This window comes from Cyrtonyx montezumae, unplaced genomic scaffold (genome assembly GCF_038088225.1).
Source record: "Cyrtonyx montezumae isolate F1298 unplaced genomic scaffold, pur_monq_1.0 scaffold_13, whole genome shotgun sequence".
NCBI classification, from domain to species: Eukaryota; Metazoa; Chordata; class Aves; order Galliformes; family Odontophoridae; genus Cyrtonyx; species Cyrtonyx montezumae.
In genome coordinates this window covers 12672530-12698726 of record NW_027071859.1, presented here as the reverse complement: position 1 = coordinate 12698726, position 26197 = coordinate 12672530, and the positions used below count along the sequence as shown (strand labels likewise).

The following is a 26197-nucleotide window of genomic DNA, read 5'->3' as shown; positions in this document are numbered from 1 at the left end:
ATGAAGTCTTAGATGTGGGGAAAGATACCAAAGAAATTAAAATATAATCATTAAATTATACTGGAAAAGCCAAATTGATCTCATGGATAGACACGTCATTCCTATTCTAAGAGGCAGGGAGGGGTAGGAGTAAATTCAGGAACTGAAATGTGTAACTTCTTCCTTCCAAAACTGAATAGTTACATTTACAGCAAAGTGTATCACCTTCCACCATGAGTCACTGCTTCAGATTCCACTAAAAATCATGAGTTGCCAACAGGAGTCTTAGAGTAATCTAGATTTTTTCATCCATCTCTTTTTACTCATTTCTCCTGCTAAGGCTTGGAGGCTCTGAGGACCCTCTCCAGATCTGTTAGGGCCTCTGGTTCCAGCTAGTGCTGGGAAACTAAGCAAGTGAAACAGAAAACACTGGCTGAGAGAACAAAAGTTGGTGCAAGAGCTTAGGTCTCTCATGTTTTGTCATAGTCAGAAGGAGCATGAAGGGGGGGGGGGGGGGGGAGGGAGAAATTGTGCAAAAAGCCATCTACTAAGAAAAGAATGTTTTATTTGGATCACAGGATGTGAGACTGGAGAACACATTGCATAACTTTATGGCTTGTCCTTATTCGCAGTGATTCAATATCCGGCACTGCTCATCCCATTTCTAAAAATGGTATTGGAGAGTTACAGGGTATTCAGAGGTGAAGCAAATGACTGAGGAATGAGGGGAAACACCTTTTCATTTTGAGGCAGACAGCAAGGACTGGGTCTGCAGATCATCCTAGAAACTGCTGAAGATCACTGCTTCTTTGTCCTTCTCCACTGCCTAAGGGACATTCACCGAGACCAAATCTCAGTAGTCTCTGCTGTCTGAGGCTCACCTGCCCCAAGCCAAGGTTAATTCAGGACTACAACCTTTTCTCAGTGGCATTCCTCTTATAAATACCTAACATGGCACAGAGAGCCCCTTACATGGAGGTGGAGTAATGAGGTGAGTGTGATGCCGTGAGAACTACCCTCACTGCATCCATGTCTGTACCTTCCCTGCCAAGACAAGTCCACTGTGGGGGAATCCCTTTAGCCTCTCTGCAGCCCTGCTTCGAGGCATTTTTCTTCAACCCAAAGTGAGTACCTCTGGGTAACTTCACCTCCAGGGCCTTTTCATTATTAGCAGACTCCTTTGTTTCACCAGTGTCATCTAAAGCACAGAACCACTAAGGTTAGAAAAGACCGCTAAAATCATTAAGCCCAACTGGCAATGCCCACTAAACCATGCCTGTCAGCACCACATCTCCACATTTACCAAACACCTCCAGGGATGGCGACTCCACCACCACCATCCTCAAACCTCCCTTCTCCCATTTCTGACCCTTCCCTATCCTGATGTGGGAGCAAGGAGGCCAAGACACAGCCTGCCCTTTGGCATTTCCCTGCAGAAGGGTTCCCTTGCACTGCCAGGCAGTGTCCATGGGGCAGAGCATTGACTCCACACCTCCCTGTCTTCTCCTTACTCTTCTTTTTTTTTTTTTAATTATTTTTCCCCCTGTTGTTTTTTAAAGGAGCTCACAACCAGCACACGGCCAAACCCAAGGGATTAAGCACCAGGTCTGCTGGAAGCTCAGGGAGCTGCTCATCAAACTTTGAACACGGATGCAAATTCCTATAATCGAAACTATAACCGCATTTGGGGATGTTTGTACAAAAAAAGAACAACGCAGACACAGTGGTGCTGAGTGAGGATCAAGTCCCCCCACTCGGCTTTCCCTGTGCAGGGCAATAGGGTTTACCTCTCCCTCTGCTGCCCGGTGCTGCGTTAATTTCGGGACGGCTGAAGGCAAGCTCGGAGCCGGGAGCACCCGATCCACACGCGCAGCCCCAAACCGGTCAGAAAATAAATAAATAAAAAGTGCTCTCTTCATTGACAAAAAAGAGAAACCAAATACGCCCGCTGCGGCTCCGGCACACTCAAAGCACCCGCACACAAACGACCGCGCTCTTCCTTTAAGGAGGGTTGATTCTTTCTCGAGTTTGAAAGTGATTATTAATTACAATGAATTAGTGAACATATCTCACCCCCAACCGCAAGGGCAACCCTCCGTAAGGCAGCATTCGAATGCTGAACACCCCCCGGGCCGCTTCACCTTGTTTACCCCTAGCGCTGCTGGCGGCGGGGGGAGGTGGCCGGGGCGGGGCGGGGCGGGGCGGGGCGGCGGGCGACCGGGGCGGGGCGCGGCGCGGTGGGCGGTGGGGCCGGGCCGGGCCGTGCCGGGCCGGGGCGTGCGGCGGCGGCGGGGCAGTCAGCCTGCGCGCTGGGCACCGTGCGGGCGTGCGGCGGCCGGCAGCGAGGCTCGGAGCAGCCAGCGTCCCCGCCACGTAAGTAGCTTTGATGCGGCGAAGGGAAGACGGACGCCCTGCTGAAGGGGAGCGGCGCGGCCATCCCTTCCTTCCCTCTTGTGCAATCCTCGGGTGTGGGAGGGGGGGAATCCCAAACAAAACCTGCGCTCTGATTTTTTTTTCTTTTTTTTCTAATAAGTAATTATTATTATTTTAAGCGATTGCAAGGCTTGTCGCGCCCACAGTGAGAATTAAGCCCCCTTATCGCAGCTGGTTTTTTTTTTTCCCCTTTTTTTTTTTCTTTGTGCCCTCAACCCTAAATCCCGCTGTGCGGTGGGAGCGTGCATCCTCCCTTACACTTTTTTGTTCTACCGGAGCGGCGGCCCGCAGCTCCCATTTCCCCTCGCGGTGCCGCGTTTTGGGGCGGCCCCCCCCTCCCCCCCCCGCTCCCTTTTGTCGGCCCGGCGGCCGCTGCCCGCTCCCGGTTAAATGCTCCCTCGCTGTTTCGCGGGGCATTTTCGGAGCGCCTCGGGCGCTAGCGGCGGAGCTCCCGCGCCATCTACAGTCCGGCCTCGGCAGCGCGGATAAGCCTCGCCGTAGAAGAGAGAGAAAGGACTGTCCCCGTGCGCGCAGCGCCCGACTTAACCTTTTGTTTTCGCCCCGCGGCAGCGCCGAGCTCCGGCCGCCCCGCTCCGCCCCCTCCGCCCCGCTCCGCTCCGCGCCCGGCCGCCGGCGGAACAAAGGGCGGCGGGCTGAGCGCTCTCTCCCCGTGCCAGGACGCGGCGCTGAGGCTGGTCGCCCGCCGCCGCCGCGCTCCCGCTCCCGCCCCCCCGGCGCACACAAAGGCGGCCGCAGCTGGACGGGCGAGGGACCGCTCTCTCCGCGCCAGGGCTCCGGTGCAGCGTGTCGGCTGGGCTTCTCCATACTCATGAACATACAAAGGTCAACCCCTATCACGATAGCACGATATGGGAGACCGCGGAATAAAACCCAGGATTTTGAGGAGCTTTCGTCCATACGGTCCATCGAGCCAAGCCAGAGTTTTAGCCCGAATCTAGGCTCGCCGAGCCCGCCGGAGACCCCGAACTTGTCGCATTGCGTTTCTTGCATCGGGAAATACTTATTGTTGGAGCCTCTCGAGGGAGACCACGTTTTCCGAGCCGTACATCTGCACAGTGGCGAGGAGCTGGTTTGCAAGGTAATGCCTCTCCTCCTTGTTATCCTCACGTCTCGTGTCAGTTTCTCGCCTCTCGCAGGAGGGCCGAGTGCAGCCGTGGGCTTCAATTATTAAACACTTTTAAAAATGAAAGGCACACGAGCAGCGTTCAGGGCGCATCCTGGAACTTTTCCCTCTCTCCAGACAATGGCCACGTTCTAGCGGTGGCCCGCAGCCAGCTCTGCCTCTCACCCCGGGGACATTGTTCTGGAAAGAGCCGTCCTTTAAGTAGGTCTTAGCGGGAGTTCAGGGCAGGAGAAAACCTCGTCTTCCACACTCTCACTTCTCAAAATGGAGTGGGGAATCGCCAGCTTGTTTGGAGGTGTTGGGACCTGCCGGCTGCCTCAGTTTTTCTCCTCATCCCTTGTTCTGGGACCGAAGAGGATGCGGAAGCGGGAAGGTCGCAGTCAGCTTTGTCTCAAAAGTGATTTAAAAAAAAAAAAAACCCACATCGAATGATTCAGCCCGAGCTCCCTCACCATGGAGCTTGTTTGCAAACATCATCCTCCCCCATTGCACAACTGAGCAAGAATAAAAGCCGCACACCTACGGCTTTTGGGGGAGCAGACAAAATAGCTGGCCCGCTCTTTGTAGCCGGTCTGCTCTCCGTGCCTCCTGCCTATTTGCTCTGCCCTTAGAGGTGAGCTTCTGGAAGAAGACCCCCATGTGTGTGCACGTATGTCGAAGGATGTTATCCTCCTTTCGGGCAGAGGGAATATTTTCCTTTGTTCCTAAACTGCGGATCTCATTGTCTGTAGTGAGCCAGACTCGTGCCCCGCAGTAGTAGTTCTTGTAACTATGGAGCAGATTGCAACCTTGCAGCAGGCGCTGCAGTATTTGCATTGTTCCTGAAATAGAGAGTTGTGCCCTTTGGCAATCTTGGGTGTCAGACTAGTGCAAAAACTGAAAAGTAGACGTATTGTAACTCGCTCACATTCCAGGGATTAAAGCTTGTGTTGCTGATGGTTTCATACTTCTGTGCTTAATTCATAAGTTCAGGACAGGCTTGTCGCAGGGAAGTGAAAATAATTGCTCCTGTTTCTCTGTTTGTAGAGACCAGAGTTGAGTAAGCGATTTAAATGCGCTCATTGATTGAGTTATACAACCTGATGTTAAGGCAACTTCAGACTTTATGTGGTTATTCAGGGGAAAAAAAAGAGCCCGTGACTTTGCAAAGGACTAATATTGCATGCTGAAGTGAATGCTTTGTTACTAAACTGAAACAGAGCAGGATAATTTCTAGAATGAAAGCCAGCTCGGTGCAGCAGCACAGTGCTGCACTCTAGGACACTGGCATCTTTTCATGGAATAAACAGATCCCACAAAGCTGCTGCACTGTGTGAAATCATAGGTGAACTCGCATGGCAAGTGGTCAAGCTGAGGCTCTGCTCTCCTTTGTTTCCTGTTTGGTTTGCAGGATTAAGGTGGTGTTTTGGTAACAGCAGAAGCAGCGTGGCTGCAGCTCACAAAGGCTTGACTTGATTTCTTTCCTCCCTTTAAGCTGTATGTTTTTAGTCTGATCCCGACATTTCAATAGTACCATTTTTTTTTCCATATGTGCAAGCCCTACTTCTAGCAGGGCTCCAAAAATATAATCCTGGCTCGAATTGCCAGTTTGTGAATATGCAGTTGTCAGTCCTGAACTCAATTTAAAGCCTTCTTTGAAATGCCTGCGGTAACACGACTGCTATTTGTCAAGTAGCCTTCCGGCGAAGAGACCTGCTATCTGGTATCTTATTGAAGATGCTCTCAGAGATTGCTTGCACAAACATTGGGTTGGATAACAGACACATACTGATGATTCTCAAGATTCATTTGGCTGCACCCACTGACTGTACAGATGCCGTTATTTGCTTCAAGGCTCTGTGGCATCCAAACAATGGTAACTTCTCACTTCCAATTCCCAGCAAGAACTGAATCAAACTGCAGCTTATTGGACACTTGCTGAATCGAGGCCAGGGATTTTAAGAGCTGGGATACAAAGAATCCCTTCATAAAAGGTATTCTGCCCTGCAGCAGTGTGATGGTGCTTCCCATCTCCCCTTTTTCAAACGTAGGGCTGATATATATCCTTACCTGCTTAACGAAGCCCAGCAACCACAAAAGGTGGCAAATTTCTATCAGGACAAACTGGTTAGAATGGAGTTCTGGACTCTTCACAAGGGATTTGAGCTCTGTGAATATTCCCACTTAAATTTTATTTTATAGCAGCCTCTTTGTAGCACGGTCATTCACTTAGAGTTCTGAGATATAAATGTCAATGAGTTCTCTGGAATGATTTACACCCGGGTGATTTCAGCAGCACCCCTCCCCTCCTCAGTTCTGCTTCCTTGGCTCGCCATGTCACCAGAATACCTTCATGCTGATCTGCCCCCTTACAAAATTTGTAGGATCTGGCTAGCAGCCCTTAAGGCTGTGTATGCTGTGCTGGAGTGCAGCTGCACAGGTGTGGGGTGAGGAGGGGCTTTCTCAGTGGTGTGGGTTTGGGTCCTCTTCTGGGGAAGGGCTTGGTTAGGATTGTGCTTTGAAGCAATACATGGCGTAGGTTGCAAAGCCGTAGGTAAATTTGGATTGAACTGTGTCTTTGATGCCCAGTTTTGAAAGCTTTGTAAAGGTTCAGAGAAAGGTTTGCTTCTGGGAGAGCACACAAATACCTGCTGCTGCAATACAAATGCCAGGCAGAGTACAAAAATTAAGAAACTATGGCTTAAATCGTTGTGTTTGGTAGCTTTACCAAGTTTTTCATTTTTCTGTGTTTAATTAAAATGGGACACAACTACTTTAAATTCTTTTTACCCAAGTAACAAAACACGGGAGAGCGAGTTACGTATTAATAGCATTTTTGTGCTGGTGGAAACACTAATCCTTTGCTTTGTAGCACATCCGGAGCAGGTATAATTAAAAACAAAAATTCCTCCCATCAATACTTGGCTTATATTCTCCTCCAGCACACTGACTGCTGTTATTCTCAATGAACTCTTTCTTCTTCGTGTAATGTGGGCATTTCTCAATTGACTCGAATACTGATTCATTCGTCATCACTAGATTATAGTAACTTTTTATGTTTGGGTTTCCCAGCAGCCTTTTTAATTCCTACAGCTCATTCACAAGATCAGTGATAGCTTACTTGCTATTAAAGGGACACTTTTCTTTTAATGGAGCACTCGACTGAAGCACAGAGAGCTCGGGGTGGTTCTGCTTTTTCCCTTTTGAAGGGTGTTTGTCTGCACTCTGACACTGGGGCTGCTTCCCTAGTTGTCCCTCTGATCTCACAAACAGCCATTGTAAAACTGAGACTTTGAAAATGAAAGTGACTTTGCTGTTTGCAGGACAGGAAAGAAATGCAGGAAGTAAATATGAATGGTGGAGGATGATATTTAAACCTGAAAATCTGTCAAGCTTTAATGGGTTAATAAAGTCAAGAGGGAGGCATGTGGATCAGAGTGGGTTTAATCTGACAGCTTTTCTCAAGGCAGAACTACCAGTCAAGTTGTCTGTGAGATTGTTTGGATGCAAAATAAATAAGCTTCAGTCTGAGAGCTGCATGTCCCTGATCTTTAGAGCTTAATTCAGATTACATTTTAACTCGATCAGCTATTAGCTAATGAATCTGTTCTTGCAACAAGTTCTGGAGGCCTGCCTTTCCCATTGAGGCCCCATGCATGTGTTGTGAGGGGCTACACAGTCTTTTTTGTCTCGTCCTCTGTGCCATGAGCTTATGACATCCTGTTTGCATCAGTACAGCATAAACTATGCTCAGAGGTGCTCTGTTAACAGAATTAGATACACTGTCGTTCATTGTCCTTCACAGTGCTAACCCTGGCTTTACTGTCGTTGTTTCTGCAGGTATTTGATATTGGCTGCTACCAGGAGTTATTAGCACCATGTTTTTGTCTGCCTGCACATAAAAATATCAACCAAATTACTGAAATAATTCTCGGGGAGACAAAAGCGTATGTGTTCTTTGAAAGGAGCTATGGGGACATGCATTCATTTGTTCGCACCTGCAAGAAACTTAAAGAAGAGGAGGCAGCCAAACTCTTCTATCAAATAGCTTCTGCTGTTGCACACTGCCACGATGGTGGACTGGTACTGCGAGATCTGAAGCTGCGAAAGTTTATTTTCAAGGACGAAGAAAGGTAAGGGCATCCCTTATGTTACAGGTGTGGGTGTCTGACGTCACGTGGTTCAGAGTTATGGGATCCTGTGCACTTCTTTGTCACCCTACAGTTCATTTGTGGTGCATGAGGGGTTTCACTTTCCTTACTTTCCTCTGCAATCCGATCATGGAATGGATATACCATGTGACCTTCTGACTTAGGCTTTGGAGTAATGTAAGTACAGTGCTGTTTGCCTCTGCAGCTCCCCGTTGAGAGCCCCCTCAGTCCTGAGGAGAGGATGTCTCCTGCAGGAAGGCTCTGGTGTAGGATGACTGGTGTAGGAGCTCCGCTAACATGAATACAACTGGTGATCAAAGAGGAAAGGACTAAAAGATCTGCTCTGTTCAGTAGGGCTAGAGTCTGAAATGGCTCATGCCAGTGAGCAGGCATGAAGAGGAAGTGCAGTGATTGGCTAGAGCAGATAAAGTTGGAGGGAAGGGCCAGCAGTGCTTTGAAGGACCACTGAGGACAGCTGCTTGTTTCCCTGGTAGAGTCTGGAGGCTGCTGCTAAGGATACTGTCTGGAATAAGACTAAAACTGCCTTGCTGCTCTGTGGGTGCCCGCTTTTAGTATCAGCTATTGTGGTACTTGGGGAACTACCCTTTATAATTTGTTGGTTCTATTTGTATCTTCTCCCTACATGCTTTCTTTTCCTATTAATTCTCTGGTTAACTTTTTTTGGGAGGAGGTGAAAGATGGAATAAAGTAGAGCTGGGTGCTTCAGGTATACTGTTGAAATACTATTTCTGATTCTGAGCCATAAGTCTGCTGTTGAACCTTTGGAAGTGTTGTCTCTTTCCTTATGGTTTTCTTGCAACTTCCACCAAAACCATCAGAGTAATAAACCCTACCAGAGTAATGTCAGGCTTTCACAGAGGGATTAAATGGGAAGAAGGCCATCAGAAGGAAAAACTGAATGGGGACAGAGCCTGCCTTTGTGCTTCTTCATGTCCTTGTGGAGGATGGGGAGATACTTTTTCCCTTCTGACTCAATCCCACAAGTTGTCTGAAAGCTTGCTCAAGATCAGGAAGGGAGAAGTAGATGTTCTGGAGAGCATCATTAAGAATAACCAATGTGCATCAATTCTATTTGGGGCTGTTTGTAGAGTTATAAGAAAAGCAGAGTTTTCTGCAGGCTCAAGAAGTCCGTGGTCTAAGTGACAGAAAGCTAATAGACAGTTCAGCCATTAAAGAGAAGTTTCTGCCCCTACAATAAAAAATGACAATCTCTATCCTGTTTAAATATTCTCTACTTAAATTTTATTAAAATATGTGTTTTCTAAAATGTACTTCTGCTTGTAAAGATATTATAAGGAGTAAAGTAGAAGATTGTTTCTTAGTTCAGTTCAGGCAACTCTGAGCTGTTTCCCTTTTTCTTGCTGCAGACCCAATATGTATGATTACAGTTTCCTTACGTTCTAATAAGAAAGCTTAAAATGCAGCTGGCTTTATGTCCATTCAGAGACAAATGCAAAGCAAGTATATGTAGGCTGCACTTTCATGACTTTTATTCTGAGTTTAATAATTAAACACAATTACAGCACCTTTGATGTAGATAACAAAGAAACTTGCGTGGCTTAGGTGGGGATTTCTATTGTAGCTGATAATGTCCTAACATTAAAATGAATTTTTCCTGGGGATATGCAGAAACTTGTCTGGTTTTGTATGAAGGACAGGACTGGGACTTACTTTCCACTGTGAGCGAAGGCAGCGTGAGCTCAGAGCCGTGTAGTGGGGGCGGGTGCAGGCCCGTGCTGAATACTTTTGAACTCCTACCCTGCTGCTTACTAGGAACTGAACGCAACCCACGGCACAAGGCCAAGTCCTGCAGCCACCCAAGAAGAGTGGTGCGTACTATAATAGCAGTGTTTGCGTTCGTGAATGCTTTTTGCATAACTAGTCTGCGAAATCACACCGTTGCTCACTTTTGAACAGTGTCTTCTAATTGTACAGTAATTTACTTTAAAGGTCAAATATGACTTGCCGGATATTTTTAAGGTAACTGTAATGTGGTTTTCTTCTGGATGTGGTGTTGGTTTAGATGTAGAGAGGTATTGCAATCCTTTCTCCGCTAAATAAACAGTGAGATGAAATAGTGGGAGATGGAAATAGAACCACTCAGCGACAGGCTTTTTCACATGCTCTGATCGTCAGACTGTAATCAGTCATCACTTTCAGTCAGCTGCTATATTTAGGCTGAAAAATCTTCCCGATCCTTCCGGGTTCACAGTGGTGTTGGTGCATTGCTCGCACCCATCTGAGCTCACAGTTCAGGAGCCTGCTGGCATTGTTTGTGTGCTGACGGTTGGGCTAGGTGATCTTTAGAGGGCTTTTCCAGCCATAATGATTCTGAGCTGCCTTGTGTTCAGAAATTACTGCCTGTGAGATGGGTGCTGCAGAATCTGCTTTTCTTTGATACCTGTGGTGATGCAGGGAGAAAGAAAAAGGAGAAAACGATTTTTTTTTTTTTTTTTTTTTTTAAGAAATATCTGTGAACTCTGCTGCTGTGTGTCACTTGTTCCTTTGTGGAGCTTCTTTTCAGCAGTCCCTTTCCTGACTATTTCCTCCAGCCTTTATAAAGAGAGAGTTGCCAGACTGAGTGCAGGAGCTGGTAAGAATGTGAAGGATAGATGAAGGCAGTTCCATTTGTTTAAAAAAGAAAATCAATTAAAGGATTTCATAGTACATGCTCCTTCCATTGATCCCAACGTTGCCCTGGTAGTTGGGTATGAAATCAGAGCTTATGGAGTTTTGCAGACAGGTGAATACAGCATTGAATCTCTTCCCACTTATCCCATTATCTATACTACAGCTGGAATTTGTAAAGATTCAAGATCTTAATCTAGTAAAGAGTGCTCTTTGCTCATGCTGATGTCACTGCTAAGAATGCATGTTATTTGAATGTTGCAAATTACAGTGCCCTTTTGATAATAGTAATAAACAAGAAAGTAAGATGGTGGAAAAAATAATTGTTGGAGGCTGATGGTGCTATGTGTTTTGTAGGGGTTCTGGTCTTAGTAGCAGCATTTTCTTGATGTGCTAAGTCAAAGCTAGACTGTGATGGTGTGTTACATCTTGCTATTGTGTGTATATAAGTATATCAGGACTTAAATGTGAAGTTCCACACCGTGGAGGCCAAACAGTTCATCTGCTTCAAGATGCTTCGTCTTAGGACTTTAATCTTGAACTGCAGAAATGTTGAAGATTATATTCCATGAAAATGATGTGTGCTATTGGCAAACATCTTAGGCCTTTTGTGTTTTGTTTTCGCTTGTTTCATATGAAAGAATGTTGGAAGGTGTTGCTTTGGGGGAAAGTGTGTCTATGATTTTCTGTCTGTGAACTGTAGACAAAATAAGCGAAGTATTGAAATATCAGAGTTAAACTTCTTAAACCTGCAGCTGATCTTGATGAAGCAGAGCATCTAAGACATTACCACATGGCTGGAAATGTTTTCTAAGAGTGGGTTAGCAAGCAGCAGTACATCTATTAAATGTGGGCAGTGACCGTCAGAATACTGAAAGCATGGGAAACACTAATTTGCCATATTGGGTCTCACCAGACTTTTAAAATTACCTATTAGATTATTGACTATTTAAAAATTGGATCCTTAAGCTTCTAAATGAAATTTGAATCCAATACATTGGAGATGAGCAAGGATGAAACTTCCTGTTATATGTTCTCTACTTCCATATTTGTCAGGCACTTTTCTCATCCTGGATATGAAGATGGGTCAGTGTTGCTGCTGATCTTTGTGGTGATCTTTTGATTATTTTTGCTCTATTCCCATTACTTGTATTTACAGTTTTACATTCTGCTCCCATAGGCCTTTGGGCAGAGTATCTTTGCCCTTCTGGCATTCCCATAATGATGTTGCAGAATGGGCAGGGCTTTTTAGGTTGTGCTAAAAATAGCAGTATTTGGAGTATAGCTAATAAGGCAGTTCATCAGTGTGATGTACAGCAGATGCTTTGAGAGAGCCACCTCAAAGATCTCGGAATTAAATCAAGCATTTATCCTCTTCTTGTTCCAATGGCTTTCTTAATACAAGAACGCTTCTGCTGTCAGGGAATTATTAATTTCTTTAGTGCTTTTTTTAAGCCTTTAATTATATTATAATATTAGCTGTCGTAACATTTGAAGCTTAAAGACCTTGAACATTCATCATAGTTGCTGAGGGGAAAACTAAAATAATTTTGGTATTTAGTTATCATAATTTTCCCATATACTTTGAGTAAATATTCAGAGTGATTGATAGGCAGGTGGGATTTAATATGAATAATATTATTTGACGCTTTCTGCTCTGTATGTGGGGAATCCAGCCAGTACTTTTGCCAGTTTACAAATTGTATTAGCATAATACATCTATTTGATGCTCTTGGAATTGTTTTTTCTCCTCCCCTCACCCTGAGTTTCTCAGCTTTAAGTGGATGATGCTAGTGACCTAGTTATGTTATCTGCAATCCTAGTGGTACAAACCTGATCCCACAAAAAACGTAGAATGCTTGCACATGCCCACCTTTCTCCAAGTAGAAATTTCATTTTCTGATAGTTAGCTGTAAATTTATTTCCCTGTATTTGTCAAGCTGTAATCCAGTCAGCACTTTTTTCCCGTGGTGTTAGAGTCTCTTGATTTACTGATGATAAAATAAAGAAGAGGTAAGTTAATGCTTTCCTTAAGTTCTGGTTTTCAAATGCCAAGAGTATTACCAATAAAGCCAATCTTCACCTGTTTTGTTGTTTAAGCTCTTCACCTTACCCTTAATGGATGCCATGGGCCCTAATAACACCACTTCTTGAATAGCGGAGAATTGTAGGTAAAATTTCAACGCCTCCCCCCCAAACTATTTTGCCTCTTCTGAAATATGGGTAGGAAGGCAAACTCTTGTCAAACTTCGGATGTAGGAGAAATTTCACAACTGTTATTTGCAGAAAGGTTTGTGTTTTCTGTTGCCGTCTTGGAGTTTGGTTGCAAAACTCCTCATTTCTCCTAGTGTTCCTGAGATCATTGTGCTATGGGTTTATTGCCGATGCGATGCCTTTCCTGATGGGGTGTGGGAGGCTATCTGCAGATGTCAAACATCACATCAGCTTTGTGAAGTGCTTAAATCTCCTGAGGACATACGGAGCCACAGAGGTTAAGTGTTGTGCCTTAGGTCATAAATGAAAGTAAAAGCCAGAGAGAATTGGCTGCTGGTTGGCCCCAGGATGAATCTCAAATTCCAGATGGGCCTTGAGTCCAGACATTCAGCATCCTTCAGTGAGACCATGAGTGGTTAGAGCATGTGATGTAGTACCTAAGGAGTTTGCAGCAGGTTTTGCCTTTGGACTGTGCTAACTAATGTTATTTGATTAGTAGCTGGATACGTAACACTTTTTCTCCCTTCAGAAGGGCAGTGTGGAATGCAGCCCTGTGGGGAACCTGGAGCAAAGCAAAGCCCTGCTAGGGGCCTACATTTACTTCAGGCTGCAGGTTGCCTCTGCTGCTGACGATCCTTCCTCACTGTGAGCTGGGGTGGTTTATGTTGCCAAGTGTCTGTATCACTTCTTCTGATAGCTCAGCACTGTATTTGTGTTTGAATGACACCATTCTCATGATCTCTAGCTTTTTGGAAAGCTCTTTTTGCAACGGTTGTCACATTTTCCCCCCATTGTGAGAACTGCATGCTGGCTTTCTGGTCTTCTGTATGACTTTCCAAAAGTCGTCTCTGACTGAATTCTGCATTGCATGTTGGCTGTATTGGTTGGCATGGTTGGGTGCCTATCACTTGATGTCTATTGTGAGATTGCTCTCTCTGAGGACATGCTCTCTGCAGTCCCTGGAAAAAGATGTTTCTTGAGAGATGTTGCACTGAGAGTTCAACATCTGGCCATTTTGAGCCTCCATCTATAGACTTGGTGCAAAATATATACTGTGTTGATTTTTAAGTTTACAGGACTCTGAGCTGGGAGACACCTGGCTAGTGGCAGCTGCCATGGTGAAATTCTGTTCATGTATTTTATATTGTCTTTATCATCACGCTGTGAAATTACTTCGGGGTTGGGAGTGAGAAAGGAAAAGAGCAGACTGTAAACAGGTATCAACCAGGCATTTTAATTTAGTTTTTAGCACATGCTTTTTAGTAGATATGTATTGCTTAGAGACAGGCTACAATCATCTAAGCAGAAGGTTTCCAAGCTGAGTTGTGAAATAATGGGTCTGCTTTACTTTAGAGGTGCTGGGGTCCTGCTGCAGGCTCAACAAAAAATCTGGGGCTTTATTTGCAACATGTGGTTACATGAGCAAAAAAAAAAAAGTTTTGACTCTTTTCCCTGTGAACCTTCACCATGCATTGTTTGGACTGACCTAAGGGGAAAAAACAAACAAAAAAACCCAACATGGTGCACAAGTGACAGCAGAGCCCTTTAAAAGTTATCTTAAAAAGTAACAGCAAGATGAAGTAGCTGCTGTGGGCCAGATGCTTATCATATAATGGCCTCCTTGCCAGGCTGTAACCAGGCCCCTCTGTGAGAGACTCTGCATTGGATTTCACAGCCCTTACCCCACACATACAGTAGCAATCACTGCCTTCCTATCAACTTTTTGGGAAGCTTGTCCTCAGCTTAGGCAGTGAAGACATGGAAGAAGCTCAGTTCATGGTGCACAGGCTGGGCTGTTGCCAGCAATCCTGTCTGAGTGTTGTAAGACCAAAGCCATGGGGCCTCCAGCGCTACCTGGAGCAGCGTGAGGGATGGTAGGTCTGGGTGCATTTTTTTAAGTGGAAACCAGCTAAAGTCAAGTTAAAAGCCCTAAATCTGACATGTAGGCAAGGGGATGTGAGGCCGGATAGGATCCCATTGGAGGAAGGGTGGGGGGGATGTGTAATTTTTAGAGGCTTCCTTATTCCACGGAAGTACCGGTGAGGGAATCTTCCCTTAGGAACAAGGTTCATCCTGTAAAACCTTTACTGCCTGCAAGTCCCAGTTGCCTTTTGAAACGTATCTTTGAGCCTGTTTCATTATGCAAGAGACAGTTTGTCTGACAGCCTCTGTGCAGTTTTTTTTTTTTCCTGGAGTTGCGTAGGATGTTGTGCAGTGAACTTCCAGGCTGTGTGCTGCTATGTGCTGGAAGGGATCTTAGCAGCGAAAGGAACAGGATTTAAATTGATGGTGTAATGTTTCCCCTCTGATCCTGAGCGCCTCATTGCCCTAGGAGGAGGTTGGGTGGTTCCCAAGTTCAGGATGTGTGTTTGCACCAAGCTGCAAATCATCTGTGTGGGATTTCATTACCTGCCATCCCCATCTCATTGCCTCCACAAAGGCAGCCTGCTTCTGCATTATTTAGGAGAGATTCCCTTAGTTAAAATAATCAATTAGTAAAAGAGAATTGTTTCCAGTGTCAAGCTTTGTGTTTTGTTTTTTTGTTTTTTGTTTTTTGTTTCTGCCTGATGGCATAATTGCAGTCATGCTTATCTTTGTGATGGGGTGCTAGCAACTGACCTTGATTAAATGACCTGTAAGTTATTGGCCACACAGGAGCAATCCCTGATCTCTCGGGCAGTTACGGGTTCCTGTTGATGACTTGAGTGCCTTCACCTAGGGAAAGGCTTTCCTGGCCTCAGTCAGAATAATATTGAAATATGAGAGAGGATTGCTCGAGTGCCTTTGTTTGGTTTGGTTTTTGTTTTATGGGTAGGCTGATTTAGGGGGGGAATGCTGTGAGTCACCTCTTCTCTTTAGAAGTTGCTGTTTTATGTTTACCTGCAGCCGTATCAGTAAAATGGCAATTTGGATGGCAATTCCAATGCAGCCGATGGTTGTTTTGTGAACTTAGGAGACATGAGGCTGCTCTATAGGATCTGTAAAGCGGGATTGTTTCATTTTGATCCTACCTGAATAGCAGGTTGCTGGTGTGCCTGCAGTCTGAAGCTGGGTGCTTCCTTTCAGAGCAGCCGATTTTTGGCCGTCCCGTTGGAGGTGATGCTGGATGCTCTGGCTCAGCCTGCAATTGGCATTCCCAAAATGGTAACAACGGGCTCGGCTGTGGTTCAGGTGCTATTTCCCATCAGATGGTTTCGGGGACAGGCTGGAAGCAGCTGCTTTCATTGATTCAGGTATGGATTCCTCCACTGCAGTGAATGAACAATAGTAAAGATATTTTCCTCTGAAACACTCAGACTTCCAGTCAGTATTTCTGCTTTAAATGTTCCATATTTTTTCCCCCTGCCTCATGAGCTTTGAGCCCTCTGAATTTATTCCACTGATTCTGATATGGAAATTGTGTTTTCTTTTGGAGAATAAGAGCGGAGCAAGCATGAATGCCTGGTTCTTACAGCTCTGACTTCGGTGTCAAAAGGCAGGGGAGTAGTTTGCTGGTAACCTCTGAGCTCTGCAGGGAGGAATTGTGTGAATCACCCTGGAAAAAAAAGGTGTAGGATGTGCAACAAAGCCGTCCGCCAGAAAGGGGTGCTAACTCAGGAGGCTGCATTGAAGAACCTTCTGGAAGACGTTTAATTGATTAGGTTTTGTTACGTTACTGAAGAGCAAAGTCTGAATGCATTCAAGTAATGAATGGCATATTGATAAGAAATTCAGAGTGGTATTGTTTTTCGTGGGTTTCCCTGACGGTTTCTATGGGGACAAAGGCGCATTTCCCGTCTGAGTGCTGCTGCTGCCCTCTGATTGCACTTCTGTGGTTTCATTCACCAGTAATGGGAAAGCATTCATAGGCAGAATAGCTTCCCCTTTTTAAATAGCCATGATTCAGGGCTCTATTTTTTTTTTAACGCATTAGACTAATGCAGTGTTTTATCAGTGATCTGATAGATGCATAATGCTCTTTTTCCAAGCGCTTATTCAGGGTCTGCATTAAAACTTGAAATTATGTACTGTAATTACGTAAGCCGTGACAAAAGTCTTTGTTGCCCTACAGCGTATGTACAAAGTGATTCTTATCCGGCTTTGGCAGTAGTTTATGTTTCAACTTCAGGATTAATTTTTTTTTTTTTGCTGCCATTTAAATGGTCAAACTCAAACGTTGATGCTTTGGAAAACTTTTCTCTTGTGGGGGTCCTTCAGCTGGCTGATGTGAGTTAATTATTTAAAGAATGAGAGGTTGGGTGTTTGTTTTGTTTTCTAGAAATGTGACTTTAAAGAAGTAGAAGGATTTTATTTTTGTTTGTGCCTTCTCTTCTTAGTAATAGGAAGTGCTTCAAAGCCGATTGTGATTTCACATTTCAGTGTTTGGTTTCAAGTCTGTCCCCTGCCTGCCAAGGGCTAAATTGGATTGGGTTGTCTGTTGGATGCGCTTCCAGCCTTTACAGAGGTTTTGTGTTCTCAGCAACTCCTTGCAGTTTTGAGGGTCTGTTTGTTGTTGTTGGCTTCTATTCTTTTTTTCCTGGATATTTTATTTCAGTGCTTCCTCTGAGAGAGGAGGTGGAGGGGAAGAAATCAGTGCTCGTCCAGAGTGTCTGTGAGCATTTCTCTGTTTTTAGATTCTGTCTTTCCTGTTGTTCCCCCCCCTTTCCACCCCTCTAGAGGAAAAAAAAATATCCCAGACTTGCAGAAAACAGAGCTCTTTCAGGCAGTTCTTGAAATCTGGAGGAAGGGGAGGCTAGCCAGAGCTGGAAGCCAGTGATATCTGTTTCTCTCGGAGAGGCTGTACAGTTGGAAATAGCAGCTCCTAAGCCAGGCTGCTCCTTTTCAATTGCCTGAAAAACCATTAAACGGCTGTAAAAAGTGGAGTGATACTTGCAGTTCATAGCAGCGTGCCACCCAACTGCACAGTGACTCTGTGCTATATGCAAGGCTGAGGTGCATGGAGTCACTGTCACTTAAGAAGCCAGGCTGGCTTGGGTCTAACCTGGCTCCAGGTCACAGGAGGCAGCCCAGAACAGCACAGCCAGGGCCTTCAGCAAAGACATTTCATGATTGTTTTTATACATGGGCTGTGGTTGCCTCCTTCCGAACATCCCAACCCTTAGCTAACCAAGAACATCCCAGTTGTTTCTGGTGGTAAAGGGGAGTGTCATGCTTGGGCTGTGTACCCAGCGGGTGGGTGCTCAGGAGATGAAGAGTGGCAGCTTGTGATGGAGATCCTTGTGCACTGAGGGGGCATCTAGTACCCATGCTGGGGTGCAGCCAGGTGAAGGAGACATTTCCTTGTTTTTTACCTTGAACATCAGGGTGTTATTGCGTGAGGGTTTGGGGGCTTGTTAGAAATGCAGAAGGGCTGAATATTGTCTTTTTGTTTGGTTTGGGACCTTTTGTTTCCTCAAAGTCTGACTGCTCAGTGGGATGAAAAACCTGGTTGAGTGTTTGTTTTATTTGGTTACAGATTATGGAGGAGCAGGCAGATAAAGGCCAGCTGTTGTTCCATTTGCTTGCTTAAACAAAACCTGCCTTAGCATGTGCAAAGGACTGCTGGCTGCAGGATGCAGCACCTTGCATGAAAATCGAGGGTGGGATACGGCCTTTGTGTGCTGCATCTGGTTTATTAGCAATATATTTCCCCTCTGGGAGAAGATGGGTTGTGAGCATTTTTTACACACCTTGCTGTCTGCTTTTTCCAGTTTTGTGTGTCATTCGTTATGGAAAAGATTTAGGAATTAAAATAAATGTTCTTCAGTATAACAGCTGCTCAGTGAGCTGTTGCTTTAAATTTTTCTGGCAACGATCAGAAATGTAAAACAGGGTAGGAGAGTAAACACCGCTTCCCTGCACTGTTGACACTCCAGTGGCAAGACTGTGTGTGTGGGTGATTTCTCTCCTGCAAGTTGTTTATAAATAGCATACCCTGCCCCATTCCCTCTGTGTGCTCTGCTTCTGGGAGCAGCAGTGAGCCCATGCTTTCCTGGCTGGCTATTCAGTGATTTAATGTGCATTTGAGTAGCTGGCCTCTCTACTTGGTTGCTACACATACTTTTCTATGGAAAAACTGAGGTGGGCAGGGCAAGTGGAGCCACAGCTCGTGTCTCTGCCTTCCATTTCTTCCTCTCTGTTCTCTGCTCTGCTATAGGAGTGTTTTTTCTCCCTGGGCATTTCCCCTTGCTGCTCTTCCTGTGCCACGCAGGTGCAGGATTGTGATGAAGCTGAGCATGCTGCCAGCCCCCCTTCTCTAGGTGCTCCCTCATTTGGGATCCTTTGAGTTGTGTACAGAGGGAATTGTGATCTTGACAATTACAGTCAGTTTCTCCTTGCAGTCAGCTTCCTGTGAGAAGAAGTATTGTTGCTGTAAAGCATTGTTGGTGTGCTAACAAGCTGTTGTCTATTGCCAGAAGAGGTGCTGCTAGGATGGCAATGGGTACTTAATCAGGACGCAGGTGTGTTGCACAAACCCCTTCAGCATCCACACTGGTGGAGAGAACAGTGGCCTATTTAATGAGGGAAGGAGCTGCTTGGACACACTGTGCTTGGGAGCCAGGTATCCTGCATTCTGTATTTATGACTTCCTGATCCAAGGCATTTTGCCAAAGGGGCTTTCACCTCTGCTAGGAAATGTCTCTAGCTGTTGAAAAGGTCCAAGTGTCATTATGAGAGTTTATGGCACAGTTGCCTTTGGAGTACTCCACAGAGTAAAATGCTCTTCTGTTGGTTCAAAGATGATAGCACTCAGCTGCCCTGAAACCAAGTTCCAGCCAGAGCTGGCTCAGCTGTCTTTTACTACTCAAGCCCAAGCTGTGTTTTCTTCAGTAAACATTTAAGAAACAGGGCTCTCCTTGTCTGTTTTTAATGCCTGTGAAATGATGTGCTTTAGTCCAAAGACACAAGTTCTGCTTTCTGGGATGAAGTTCGGGCTCTGCCTGTGAGTGTGATGCAGGGAAGGGTATGGTCACGACATGGGGCTGTGGGTGATCACAGAGAACCATGAGGTTAAGGGATGAGGACAGGAATACTCAGCTGTCCCCTGAGTTGCTGAAAGTCTGCAGTGCTGCTAGGTCACTCTTCCATCTGTGTGCACTGGACAAATCCTATTGCGGTGATGCTCATTCTGCTCTTAAAGCCAACTATTGCTGGTAGTAGTCTAAAGGATAACTGGTAATCCTTTGGGTTGCCTGTAAAAGGGGTGGATTTTTAAATATAGTTACAGATGCTAGCTGTCCAAATAAAAAGGAAAGAAGGGTTATGTTAATCTCATGCCATGACAAGCAACTTTGGTGCCTTTTTTTTCTGTCCCTGTGTGGTGTCTGTAATGGAAGAAAACGCTTTTGCAGAGGTAATTACTGCAGCACAATGACAAGTTCACAGCAATCTGTGGGCAGAAAAGAGTTGCAATCATGATAAGGCATCCCTGCCGTCCTTCTGCAAACTCTTCAATAGCTTCTGTTCATTCCAGTGTGAGATGTTCTTCTGGTTTGGCCAAGTAGCTGAGCTTGCTGTTCATCTCAGCGTTCAGTTTATCTGATCTCTCTTTGGACTAAAGTCTGCTTTGGAAGACTGAAATTGATTAAACTTGTTCTTCATGAATATAAGGATAAAGAAAAAAAAATTGGTTGGTCAGAGCGGAAATGTTTATTCTACTCTTGCCTTGTGGGATTACAGGTGCAAGTAGCTGTTCACCAATGTGAAGGTGGTCAGAATGCATCTGTTTAGGGCTCAACTTGAATTTGGACATGAGTCCTGAACAGGATTGGAGTACAGCCAACAAATAATCATGAGACTTGTCTCCTTTTGGAAATCATGTTTATGGAAGCCTTATCAATCACGTGAATACGGCAGTTACTTCTAGATTTTTATAAGACCTCACCAGTGTGTTTACTGGACATAAATGCAGTTGACATCTTGTAACTGTATATGACAGTATTCTTCGTATGTCTTTTTAACTGGTATCTATACAAGTCATCTGTAACAAGTACTGTGAGTGGGAATCTAAACTTGTGTACTTCAGTGCTGGTTGAGTTTTGTAAAGTATTTTCATTACAATCATGTAACTTTAGAAGACCAGAATATGTCTCCTGATGTTTGCTTACCTTATTTGTTTTGTTTGTTTTGTTTTTTGCCTGCAGAACTAGAGTGAAATTGGAAAGCTTAGAAGACGCTTATATTTTAAGAGGAAATGATGACTCTCTTTCTGATAAGCATGGATGCCCAGCCTATGTGAGTCCAGAGATCTTGAACACAAATGGCAGCTACTCTGGCAAAGCAGCGGACGTATGGAGTCTAGGTGTCATGCTTTACACCATGCTAGTCGGACGCTATCCCTTCCATGACATTGAGCCTAGTTCCCTCTTCAGCAAGATCCGGCGTGGGCAATTTAACATTCCAGAAACTCTGTCCCCCAAGGCAAAATGCCTCATACGTAGCATACTGCGTCGAGAGCCATCAGAAAGGCTGACTTCACAGGAAATTCTGGACCATCCATGGTTTTCTACAGATTTTAATGTATCGAATTCAGGATATGGTGCTAAGGAAGTATCAGATCAGCTGGTGCCTGATGTCAACATGGAGGAAGACTTGGACCCATTCTTTAACTGAGCACAAAGACTGGTGTTCAGAAGGTACATGACCTGGAGATGGACACATGAAGGAGCCCTTCCTGATGGTGTTAAATCACATCCTGCATCAGCCTAGCTTGGTAGCAAAAGACACTTGGAGGTCCTTGGATTGAGAAGGAACCTCCACAAGGAGCTAATATAACAAATGTAGCATGGGGACAGACTTGGGGGGTGGGGGGGAGCTTGCTATCAGGTTAGATTGATTTGGAGGAGAAAAGGCAGCATGGAGCAATTGTAGCTTCTCACCTTTCTGGAGCCAAGGAGACTGCACATGCCAATTCTGGTGCAGCTATATCACTCCTGTTTCTGTTTCATTAAAAACAGTGGTAACTCACAACAAATAGAAACTTTTTGCCTCAGCTCACATCTTGGCATCGCACTGTTAAATATTTAACTTCAGCCATTATTCAGGGAAAGTACAATTGGCTAATTTTTTTTTTAATCGGATGTCTAATAATTGATGGGATTAATTTAAGAAAAAATTAGGTGCACAAAGACAGACATGAAAAGTGGGTGCTAAAAACAAACAAAATTTCAGTTCATGTCTCTTGATAGCTATTTTCAACTCATTTCTTCTAAATAAACTACTTAATATTCTTGTCAGGAAATGACATTTTAATGCTTTGTTCCCTTAAGGGGAAGTAACTGTCATTTAACAAGCTGTTCTGTTTTGTGTCAAATGGTTTGTTGCAGGAAGCTATTATAACTCGAACTTCCAGATGCATTACTGCTATAATAGGAGAGAAAAAAAATGTAAGTTTTTTAAAAAAGATATGAGATACTGGCTTCCATATCTGCCATGCTGCACGTATATGACTAGAGAGGACAGAAAGCCCTTAACTGTGTCTTTATCTGAGAGCCGATCTCTTCTTTACCTGACTGGCCCACATGTAAATAGAGGGCTCTTTATTATTGAAGAAGAGTATTGTGGGTTTTGTTGTTGTTGTTTTTTTTTCTTTGAATTCCTCTCAGCTTGGGAAAAGAATTGTTTGGGTTTGATTTTTTTTTTATTATTATTATGTCCAGAATAAGAAATAAGAGGGTATTAATAAGCTGAACATTTATATTACAGATATTCCTCTTGAAACATACACAGTAATATGCACCTTTTGTATTGTCAAGACTTATTCTATTTATTGAAGAAAAATGTCACAGTAGTGATGTATTAAGCCAGTACTTCAATTACGGGTTGACTTGGGATGACATGTTACATGCTGTAGTTAACACACTTCTTTTCTGTTCAGGTATTTCTGTCCCTAAATAACTTTTTATTTAGCTTTTTTTTTCTGGATAGCTTTATTTGATTTAGACTGGCAAATGTTTTTATTACTGCTTTTATATTGCTGTATGATATTGAAATCTCTTGGCATAAATATTTGTGTTTCCAGTACCTCAGTTGTTCTGATATTACTGCCTGTATACGTTTTGTGAAGTGGTCATGTTTTTTGGGTAGGTACATGTGGACTCTGTAGTATGTAAATGTTACTTGAATTTGTGCTTAATTATAGTATGTGGCATGTGCGTACAGCTACTTGGCATTTGACGTATGGATGCTATTTGCCTGCCTTGCAGGAAAGTTATGGTCCCACTCTCAAGAGGATGTTTCACAGTTCTTTATCAAGAGACAAAGCTAGCTGCAGCTGACCTGCCTTGGTTCTATTTTGGTAACTAAGAATATAAAGGAGTAATGTTTTTACACTCTGAAGATGGTGCTGTGTCAAGAAGGACTTTTTTTATTTTATAAATACCTTATAGGAGGAAAGATTGGTGATGTGCATGGTGGGGTTTTACTGCCTCTGGTGCTTTGTCATGTATTTGGTTTAATGTTTTTGTCCTAATCTCTTCAATAAATAAAATTGTGCATATTTAACTAGATTTCAGTTGTGAACCATGTTCTTACTGGAGGTTTAAGGAGCTGCTAGGGTCACTTAGCTGCTATTTTCTTTGCTGCTATTTTTGTGCCCTTACCAGACCTGTGATCTGAGGAAGCTTAGCACTTGTATTTACAAGGTAATGCCGTGAGCCTTCTCATCAAAAAATTTACAGTCTGCTATGAAGGAAACAGATTTTTTGACTTGTCCCTACCATTTATCATTATTCATTATTAAATATTATTCAGGAGGGTTCTGAAATGCAGTGAGATCTGTATCTTTTTGGTAATGGGAGGCACATCCATTGATGGAGAGAGAAGAAAATTGAGCAAACTGGCATTTTTACTTGCCAAAGCCCTAGGAAAACACGCATCTTGCACTTGCCTTCCAATTCTAGAAAGGTTGGATCTGGAATAACATCTCCTATTGTACTGCCTTTTATTTAAGGCCAGGTTCTGCTAATTTCATTCACTCTGAATAATAATTTATAGATGCATAGTGAGATTATGTAGAAATGCACGTGGAGTAACACAGTGCTTTGTCCATGTGGGATAAAATGGATGAGTCTTGGCCCGTTATGGAAAGACAATTTGAGTAAGCCTTTGATTTGAATGAGGATGCAGTCTGTTTTTGTCAATTCTCGAGTTAGAAAAAAACACAGGTAGCAGATGTCTTCCCCCAGAAGAAACAGCCCCCTGCCCTACTCTGCTGTACTGCAGAATATTGCACCCAAACTGTGCAGGGAGTATTATCAGGCTGCCTAGCTTCGTGCGTTGTGATTTCAGTCCAGGTATTTCTGCCACGTGAGTATTTTGACCGATAGACTGAAAATTAACTATTGGTTATAGCACCAAGCAGAAATGTTATTAACTTACAGAAACACTTGGAGATCAGTTTTTAAATGATCTGCATGCATGCAGCCAAAGTTTAAATTACTTGAAACACTTTCAAATCAAACTCCCACAATAAATGTGCTTTATAGAAAAAAGCAGATTGTAATCAGTCATAGAGGGATGGGGAGGGGGAAGTGCTGAGGATTTCCCTCTCCTCCACTAAAACTTATGTGAACGGCTTCTGTTCTGTTTGGGTGGAAGTAGCTAGACCTTATTTTACAGCAACCTGCATGCTTGCTTTTTCACTGCCAGTAATTATATGAAAAATGTGTCTGACTAATGATTGCTCATTCAGTGCTTTTTATATCGAAGGCAAAAGCTTTCTTAGTATTGCTTCAGAGGAATCCTCTGGCAGCTGCAGTCAGCTTCTTCTGATGCGGAAGGAGTGCCCTGTTGCCTGAGATTTCCTCTTCACTGAAGTGAAACCTAGAGGAGAATCTGTGATTCAAACAGCTCATTTCTGTCCTTTTTTTTTCCTCTTTATCTGTTGCACGGACTCAACTGCCTTCCTCCGGTGTGGGGGAAGGGGCTGAGCACCTTGCAGCTGAACAGAGTGCAGTATTGGTGTCCACAAACTGAGCCACATCCCTGATCATGACCTTGTGGCTGACTTCAGGAGCAGAGCTTCCTCCAAATATGTCTTTTCTACACTTGTGTTTTTCCCCAGTGAAAACAAAACAAAAAAAGCTCAAAGCCTCACCAATAATGCAAAACAAACCTGTGTCTTTTATTCATCTGACTTTAATTTCATCAGTACCATGGTAGTGTACTCAAGGTGCAAGCTCTTCTTCAGGGAGGTACAAACAAGTTACAACAATTCCTTTGGCAATATGATGTCATATAGCCTGATCCCCTTGCCTTGCTGATGTGTGTATGCTCTAAGGGAATAAACAAACCATTAAAAAGACATCCTCTGAAGGAAGCAGCAACTTTGATAAACCTGTATATATAAAGAAAAAAAAAAGCAACACTAAAAAATGAGATCCTAAAACCCTGAACTGCACTTTCCTGACAGAGATGAAGAGTGTGAAATGTGATACCAAGAAAAAATTACTGGGAAGGGGGAAAAAAACCAAACAACTTTTCATCCTGAAATGATTATGTTAAAATTTGGAAATGTATGAGTGAGCCCTGTGACTAATAGCATAATGAATACCAAAAGAATTAGTATCGATCTGTTCTTTGTTCTTAAAGTTTTGTCTAAGGTTTCTATGAAAAACTTGCTAATTTAATAAGAGAGAGTACAGCTAACAACTTAGTTCAGTTGTAACTTTCCAACTCTCTCAGTAGAAGAAAATGTTGAAAATTGGTAACACGATGAGACAAATTGAAATCAAAGTATAAGAGAAGCGGGGTATAAATGACCTGTATAAATGTAGTATAATGTAATTCCACTGGAACACGAGAAACTACTGAAAAGAATTTCTCGGTGGGGGGGGGGGGAAGATGAAACTAAACTAGTTCTGGCATTAACTTTTGCCTTTCCAAATATTCTTGTGAGTTATGTTCCTGGTACCAGTTTCCATGCCTTCATTTCAGCATTTTTGACTTCTAAGCTAATTCTTCTTTTAAGCTAATTTAGCATATCTGCTTCCCCTCAGAAGCTTTATGCAAGTTTTAGAATCTCAGCCCCTCTCAGTATTTGGCTTGGAAAGTTTTGAGTATATTGGTCAGTGTGTTTAATTGAGAGTAAAAAGTTACTTTCAGCAATAGCAGTGTATGTCCTTAAAAAATAATTTGATATTATTTGCACTGATGTAAATGAGCCTGAAATTCATTTCTTAAGGGCCTAAATGAGCCTGACTTGTGTGCTGTGAGGTGTCACTTATTCTAGTTAGTATTCAATTAGATTTCATTTAGATTCCTCAAGAGAAATGACCTTAGTACAGGAGCAGATCCCATTGTTCTGGCTTTCCCACCTCCTTTGCACAACTTCTGTAGCCTGCAGGGGAAATATAGAATAATCTTGGTGTGGCAGCTTGTGGAAAGTAATAGGTTAGCTGCTGCATTTATTGCTACTCAAAGAGATTAAAACGCAGTTGCAGAGGTGGTGCTGACATCATCCCAAGCGCACAAATGAAGTTGACGTCAGTTATACGCTGTATTGCAAGGTGTTTATCTTCATCTGATTAGGTTAGTAAAATGCATACTGTACAGCCAGCATTCACAGGAGGAAATGGTGTGGTTGTCCCTGCTTCCCACTTGCTCTCTTACACTGTGGTAGGTCTTGGAAAGACCGAAACACATGCTGCTCAACACGGTTCCTGTAAAA

General features: G+C 43.8%; 1 protein-coding gene across 2 annotated transcripts; it reads left to right on the top strand.

Annotated features, from left to right (window-relative positions):
• Nucleotides 1–2319: 2319 nt before the first annotated feature.
• TRIB2 (tribbles pseudokinase 2) lies at nucleotides 2320–23034 on the top strand. 2 transcript variants are annotated; one of them, XM_065730697.1, is made up of 4 exons: nucleotides 2320–2352; nucleotides 3090–3511; nucleotides 7376–7668; nucleotides 20673–23034. In XM_065730697.1, the coding sequence occupies exons 2-4, from the start codon at nucleotides 3242–3244 to the stop codon at nucleotides 21139–21141; spliced, it is 1032 nt and encodes a 343-aa protein (XP_065586769.1). In that variant the 5' UTR covers nucleotides 2320–2352; nucleotides 3090–3241; the 3' UTR covers nucleotides 21142–23034. The 2 variants fall into 2 exon arrangements, with proteins under 2 accessions (XP_065586769.1, XP_065586768.1); XM_065730696.1 differs by lacking the exon at nucleotides 2320–2352 and having other exon boundaries at nucleotides 2661–3511.
• The last annotated feature ends 3163 nt before the right edge of the window (nucleotides 23035–26197 follow it).